The sequence below is a fragment of the Glandiceps talaboti genome, chromosome 3 (assembly GCF_964340395.1).
Source record: "Glandiceps talaboti chromosome 3, keGlaTala1.1, whole genome shotgun sequence".
NCBI classification, from domain to species: domain Eukaryota; kingdom Metazoa; phylum Hemichordata; class Enteropneusta; family Spengelidae; genus Glandiceps; species Glandiceps talaboti.
The window spans coordinates 10,701,712-10,709,875 of record NC_135551.1 but is presented as its reverse complement, the minus strand read 5'-3'; the positions used below and the strand labels follow the sequence as shown (position 1 = coordinate 10,709,875).

Sequence of the window (8,164 nt, the reverse complement as noted above, 5' to 3'; positions counted from 1 at the left end):
TATAAAAATGATTTCAATTGAATAAGTAAGTCAAAAAATACTTAAATTGTTATTATCTAAAATCTAAACGGGGAGTTCTCGACCCGGAAGTAAAACAACAAGTTTCGACTGCAAATGTGATAACGTAGTGCTCAATGTCGAGCACTTGATTCTACGATGTGCTAGCGGTATAGCGTATGTTCAAATTGACCATCACCAGTACATGTTCTTATAGAGTGTGGTATTGTGATTTGTAGAATGTAAAGCTGCATCACGTCAGTAAAAACTAAAATGGAGTCGTTAACGTGGTGCGCCCTGTGCGTATTTTTGGGTGCTCCTCACATTGCAACTGCAAGTGGTATCCACCATGGACCATTGACTTTACTGATTTCGTTCGACGGATTTCGATGGGATTATTTACAGAAAACAAAAACTCCGAATTTTGATCAGCTGATCGCAGACGGATCTTTTGTTCCTGATGGCATACAGAATTCATTTGTTACGAAAACCTTTCCCAATCACTTCACTATAGCAACAGGTATGTGGGAGGAAAGCCACGGTATGGTGGCAAATCATATGTACGATCCGAACCTGAACGAATATTTTGTCATTGGTGGAGAAAATAGTACAGACAGCAAATGGTGGGATAATGGTGCTGAGCCAATTTGGGTTACAAACCAAATCCATGGAGGTCGAAGCGGGGTTTATTTCTGGCCAGGAAGCGAGACAAAAATCAAAGGAATTCTACCTTATCACTACATGAACTACAGTAACACAACGCCTTTTAAAACACGTGTTGATGGAATTATCGACTGGTTCACAGCAGAGGAAGATCCGATTAATTTAGGACTGCTGTATTTCAACGAACCAGACCACACGGGACATTTAAAAGGTCCTGACTCCGACGAAATTAAAACGGTCATAGAGATGTGTGACAATATCACCGGGTATTTGATTCAAAGATTGAAAGATGTTGGTCTGTACGATCAAATCAATCTAATAATAACAAGTGATCATGGAATGACAGAAATAGATAAATCACGTATAATTGAGCTTGATAAATATATTGACCCTCATCTGTATGACCTGGTAGACTCCGTTATAGTGACTGCATTGAATCCATATGACCGTAAGTACATGTATGTGTTCTGCAGCAACATTCCATATGTCTTCAACTTTTAAAGGGGCACAAGCTGAGTTTATAAATTTAGGGGGTGTAGTTTAAAAGATGGCCAAGTCTAGTACCCCCCCCCCCTCCCACAGTGTCAGTAGCCGACCCTCACTGGAGAGACTACTGCCACCACATATGTTACCATCACTTCCTATCACCAGAACTGAAGTCAATTATGTATTCAGATCCAGATCCAGGTGTGATAACGATGCCAGAATATGATTGAAGGCATGCAAAGTGCAATCAAAATTATACTAGCAATGGGTTACTAGGGTTTTATGTATGTATTTTCACTTGAATCAAATAGAATATAAACACACAGGCAGTCATAACTTGAGCAGTATAAGTAAAATGAACATTTTATTGGTCAAATTTAAACTCTACACTGAGACAACCAACCTTGTCTGAATTCTACATCAAGAAATCAGTCATTTAGGGGCAAGATCAATAGTTCAATGAAGGATAAAAAAAAACATTTCTTTTAGTTTGGGGTTCAGGTTTTTGAACCATTTTAGTTCTCATGCATGTACGATCAAATAGATTTTTTTTCTTTTAATGGAATCTGTTTTGTATCCCTAAATGCCAGTACATGTATTTCCAAATACAATCGTCAAATCGATAAATTGAAGATTTGTTTGCAATATAGGAAATGCATGGCTGTGTAATACATGATTACTGTGTCAATACAAGGACATTTTTTCACTACATACATGTACTGGCTTTTATATTCATAGTATTACATACTACTAATTTGAAATTGGTTATGCTGTCTGAAGCAATTATTAATTTTGGTCAAATAAGTTAAAAGGGAGGGTGAGGGGTGGTGGGATCTGAGGCCAAACTAATTTCAGAGGGACTCCTGAGTGCTTATTCCCTCCAGTGTAAAATATATCTCATGAATATCATTGTGCAACCCTAAGTATATTATTTCTGCTGACCCCCATCAAACTGACCCAGAGCAAAGATGCCCTATAAGGCACAAGATCAACTTGATGTTTCTTTGACGTATGTAAAATCATGAAATGACTCACCAGAATCCATAGTTTATGAAAATACCTTTATTTCCTGGAGTGGGATTCCCTTTTGCACAAAAAATGTAAGTCCCCCACCCAGCCCACTATCTGCATTATCAGTCAACTTTTGTCAATGACCTGCTCATGTCATATTACATGTATGTTGGCCTGCACTTATGTATATTGGCGATACTTACTTTAGTGTAGTGTGTTTTATAAGTACATGTATTACTTAGCTTTGATTAATTATTTACTGTACTTTGCAGCAATGCATGCATTTAGTTAAAGTGGCCATATGGATGAGGATCGAGTATTTATTTTGGATTTTTAATTTATAAAACAATTTTATCATGGCTTCCTACTTGAGAATTCAATTTGACACAACATACATTGTAGACACAAGTCCCTGTTGGTAAATCAATAAATTGGAAAAGATTAATATGTGTAAAATGTTTGTTATTGTATGTATAATAACAAACTTTTTACACATATTCTAGCTTTTTACAATGTATTCAGTTACAAACACAGACTTGGTCTATGTTGTCTATGTTGTTTCACTAAATGGAAAGACATGATAAAAATTTTATTAAAATTTTATTAAAATTGTCTTATAAATTAAAAATCCAACATAAATACCCAATCCTCATCCATATGGCCACTTTAACGTCTATACAACTGTGTAATATCATTAGCCAATTTTTGTAAGTACATTTGTAAGCTACTGAGCTATTGAGGTTGAGCATCATGGGTAATATGGAGATTAGAGTCATAATTCTAATTAATTTAGGGAAGTGACATATTTCTTTATTTGTAGCTCAAAAACTAAAAATATATAAGCTCTTTTCATACAAAATTAGTCATCTGTCAAATTAAAATAATTTTCCAATGTTATAATATCTCTAATATTTGCTTTATTTCAGCAAAGAATACATCAGCTATTTATAATGCTTTGGCTAATGTTTCCCACATGACAGTCTTCTTGAAAAATGATGCAGAACATGGCATACCAAAACATTTCCATTACACCAACAATCCACGTATTATGCCTATCATAGCCATGCCTGATGAAGGATGGTGTATTATAAGAAACATGTCAGAATACGATACACATATCAATGGTAAGAATATTTAGATTTTTTTTTTCAACTTCAGCCAAAACTAATATCTTCACCAACACATAGATAACATTATGATGCCATGCACAAGCCAAGCTATTGTCATTAAACAGAAAATATGGATTAGATACCCTGGTTGTTCTACATCACAACAACTGTCATATCTAAGTGTACAAACAGTTCTGTAGCACTCAAAATATGAGTCAAATTTTTTTATCCAAATTACAATTATTTAGATATATTGATTACATACATGTATTGTACGATAGATTGATTGATTTGTAAAAATGAATAAATGAAAACAAATCGAACAAAACATAATTATATGCTTACATTTGAGAACTATGAAACTTGTCAAGTTATCACCTTAAAGGGAGCCTTGGTATTAGTGGGACATACAACTTGGCGCTCAGTGCCTTGTTGTATATCCTCTACTACATTTGTAAGTACATGTACATGACACCTTCAGATTTAGCAACCACCTTTCAAATCCAAGACAGTGCCAATACATGTACCTGCAGATACATTTGTAGGCTAGACAATAGATGTTATTACTCATATTTTGAACGCAGCAGAACCAATGACTTAGACACATGTTGTTACATAGACGTGCGTTGCCATGAAGTAGAATGATCAGAGTATGTGTATATATTCCATATTTTTTGTTCAAATAGTTTCATTCACTTTGTAGAATTCTCAACAAAACTTAATTTCATCAATAAACAGTGCAACAAAATATCAGAGTTTTCTAATATTTCAACGACTTACAGCCATCTTCATCTGAGAATGAGCCAATGACCTAAATAATTTATACTTTTTATTCTTAATGGCTTGTGCATGGTATAATTACTCATTAAAATTTAGATATGAAAATTAAAATTGTATCTTTATTTCTTTTTGAACTAAACAGGTCAAAATGGAAGTCATGGGTATGACAACACTCTGAGGTCTATGCATCCATTCTTCATTGCAAGTGGTCCATCAATCAAGAAGAACTTCACTTCAGATCCGTTTAAGAATGTGGATATCTATCCTATGATTTGTGAGATTATGAATCTGAAACCTGGTAAAAATAATGGAAGTTTAGACATTGTGAGCAAAATGTTAGATTTGAGCCATTCAGTGGATCACCATGGATATGAACATTCCCAGCTATCGCAAAACATTTTAGTAGGTAAGCATTTTGTAATGGAATGAAAGGTGCAGGTAGTAGTATCAATACAATTAAGTTATCTCACAAACATACTGAACTTTATCATCTCATATACAGCGTAGCATTTTGATAAATACTTCCCACTCGCATGTATATAATGTTCTGCTACTAATATTTGCATCGAGCACTGTTCTCTCCAGCAAGACACTCATATTCATATGTATATATATATATCGGTATTCAGTGTGTCCTCTAATGATACTATAGCCAAATTTTGTTGTTGTGAGTGAAAATGAGAAAAACTGGCATTTCTTGTGAGTCACTACATAGTAAGCGATAGGGAAACACCAAATTTTGGTGCGTCACTAGAAATTATGTGCATTAGTGGCACATCAAATTGGCTTAGAGGGCACACTGTCGGTATATATATATATATATATATATATATATATATATATATATATATATATATATATATATATATATATATATATATATATATATATATATATATATATATATATATATATTAGCTGATGCTAAGTTAACATAGATGTGTATATATATATATATATGTATGACCCAAGCCATACTCTGTATACTTGCATATTCTTGGGGCTGCCTTAGTTAATTCTATATGGTTCTCATGACCCAGTCAACCCTAAAGTTCTTCAGACTAGAGAAATAAAATTGGCTGTCTACAGCAGGCATACTGGTTGTGAGATGTCGACCTCACAAGCTTGTATCTGAGCACAAATTATCGTTGACAGCTGAAATTCAGAACCTTTAATAAAACACATGTTCCGGTTTCCTTCTGACCGTAATTGTCATTTCTGAGCCATGCAATATGTTATTGATTCTTTTGTGTTGGAAATGTGCTGAAACATTAAAAATCACCTTTTGCAATCAGAAACAAAATACTCATGACGTGTTTTGTTACTACATACCAAACAGGGCACTTAGCAGTGTAGGATGAATGATGAAAAATAGATGGGAATGATATATTATTGCTACTCACAAAGACCATATGTTAGTTTGTTGACAGATGATTAATCATATCTCTCTGTATTGATTGTTAACACTTATCAGTACAAAGAGAATGTGTCCAGTCCAAAATAAATTTAGCATGGGATGTTATATGAATTTAGTGAACATTTTCTCATAGTTGAATTTCAAAATTGTATAAATTTAAAGGATTCCTTGGCCTGTCGTATACTGTCATTAAATGTCAAATAGCATACATATGAAGTTATAGCTACTGGGGTCATTTTTTACAGAAGGATAAAAAAGTATCAATATTGTCATAAAAAAATCAATTTGCTTTCATGTACACTTAACGCTAATTTGAATACGTCAGCACAACGTACTGAATGTTTGCAATTCTACCTACGTTCAATCAGGCAGATCAGCTCTATTCATCACTTCCTCTCTCTTCAAGCTATTCAAACCCTTGTTCTTGCTTTCATTCTGTCTCACTTAAACTATTGTAACTGTCTCCTTTCTAGTTGCCCTAAGCGCATTTTATAGATATGTTGCATCAAGTTCAGAACGTTGATGCTTGCTGGCTTCTCAGTAACTCTTAAGAAGTATGATTATGTTCAACCTGTTTTGCAACAACTTCATTTGTCACCTAATACTGTAGTTCTCATTAATTACAAAGTATCATCTGCTGGCTTTAATTCAGCTGTAGTTCTGGACGGCCCACAGTAAATTCTACCTCACTGACCTTCACCAGTATACTCCACAAAGAAACTTCACTCTTCCTCTGGTTCTAGTCTTCTTCATATTCCATCTACAAAGACCTTTGGCAAGAGATCTTTGTCTGACCTCGGCTCTATATTCTGGATGAATCCTCCTTTCAATCTCTTCCACTCCAAGTCTCTAACAGTAACATCTGCTTCCATCACTCTCTCAAGACTAAAAACATTAGCCTCAACCTTTTCTGTTTGTCAATTATCCAGTGGCTGTGTATTCACTTTTCCCTTGACCAGACATTAAATGATCCCATTGCTTTTTCCATCTCAAGTTCTGTGTGCAGAGATTGATTCCATAAATAATCTTATTTTTATCACTATTATTATCATTATTGTTATATGTATGTCTACATTAGATAACTACTATTGATAAAATTCTCATTGATAATATTATCTACCTTTCTTTTATTCTCCTTATTTCCTAGGTGTAATTATCATTGTAGCAGTATCACTCATCATTGGATGTACACTGGTTTTAAAGTTTTTTGGTAGACGTAAGTACCAAGTGCCAGACTACAGTTATCTCCAAGAGCAGTCACCACCAGAACCACAGAGTAGAGACACATTTTTACTACACGGGGAGGCATAGATTATCACCCTGTGTCTATGATGACAAGAATACCAGCAGTGCCTTGGATTTTAAAGCATTAGTGCATATCACTGTGTATGCAAGATGAAGGGCTCAAATTTAACTTCCAAGCTTGGCAGTCAGATTAACCTTGATTGAACTGTTACAGATGCAATTGTCTATTGATTTCCATTGGTCTAACAAACTTCAACCGTATAAATTCAGTAGTCTAGATACAATGTTTAATAGTCTGTGTGTCCTGGACTACTGCTAATTTGGTAGTCGAGATACAGTGTTTAGTAGTCTCTGTGCCCTGGACTAAAGGTTTTTGTATAAAATGCTATCATACAGAGTTACAGATGTATAGTCTATCCATTTCCAATATTCTGGAATGCTGTGATATCATTATTTTGATAAACACAATCAGGGGTGAACAAATCCACTGGTTCTGGGTCCGAGACTAGCAATTTTTTTGGGCTGACCACACAAATTTTACCTTGTCTGGTCTGTTGGACCAGTACCTTACTGTTAATAACTATGTAAAAAAGTCGTCTGAATATACAGATTCATAGGTAAGATTTAATGTTTCACATTAGCGGGACCTTGGAACACTAATTCTTTCAGCAGGACCACTGGATTTTACTTGTCCAGGGACCACCAGTTCACAAAATGATTTGCTCACCCCTGACAATCCATTTTGAATTTTTAAAAAGTAATGTTTTTGTAAATATAAGTTGTTAATGTCACATACTTGTGAAAGTCACATCTTATGGCTGACACAGCCAACTATAAATTTGCAAAACAAACTGCAAATTCTGATGATCACAGGCATTTGGCAAAGCAGATGTTTCATAGAGCAAGTCAACAGATGTATGCAAGCTGTAAAAGTATACATGTACATGTATGTGTACATGTATGTGTATGTGTACTGTAAAGTAGATTTCTGTTGGTTGGCTTATCAACTGCATTGTACAACAATCTGTCTTCGTTTTCAAGTCACGGTTTTTACATCGTGACCTGTAGCACTGGTCATCTATTCTCCACATTATTCTGTTTAATTGTCAGTACTAGGATTTAATGGGAAACAACACTCCAGGTAATTAAGATCTTTTCATAAAACTTTGGGTTCTGGAGAGCCATTTCATGATTTCACATCAAATAAATTTCACACAATTGCCAAGAACACCAAATTGAAATTCTATTTCATCCTCATTGTGCTAGCAGTGGTCCACTGTTGCCTCATGGGATTTTGCAGACATGAATATGTATCAGATGAACACAGTCTAAATATTCATGACTTTATATAAAGGTACTAATAATAAGCTATTAGGAATCATGAATATATGAATATTCACTGTTGAATATATATATATATATATATATATATATATATATATATATATATATATAT

At 34.4% G+C, this 8,164-nt stretch overlaps 1 protein-coding gene across 1 annotated transcript; it reads left to right on the top strand.

Annotated features, from left to right (window-relative positions):
* Positions 1-138: 138 nt before the first annotated feature.
* LOC144432875 (ectonucleotide pyrophosphatase/phosphodiesterase family member 5-like) lies at positions 139-7,639 on the top strand. The gene is made up of 4 exons (XM_078121171.1): positions 139-1,108; positions 3,084-3,281; positions 4,189-4,452; positions 6,611-7,639. The coding sequence occupies exons 1-4, from the start codon at positions 271-273 to the stop codon at positions 6,772-6,774; spliced, it is 1,464 nt and encodes a 487-aa protein (XP_077977297.1). The 5' UTR covers positions 139-270; the 3' UTR covers positions 6,775-7,639.
* The last annotated feature ends 525 nt before the right edge of the window (positions 7,640-8,164 follow it).

Bases quoted from the DNA above. Each gene is read 5' to 3' on its own strand.
- LOC144432875 (XM_078121171.1), top strand. From the start codon at position 271: ATGGAGTCGTTAACGTGGTGCGCCCTGTGCGTATTTTTGGGTGCTCCT. The intron at 1,109-3,083 runs GTAAGTACATGT...GCTTTATTTCAG, and splicing joins TGCATTGAATCCATATGACC to CAAAGAATACATCAGCTATT. The intron at 4,453-6,610 runs GTAAGCATTTTG...CTTATTTCCTAG, and splicing joins ATCGCAAAACATTTTAGTAG to GTGTAATTATCATTGTAGCA.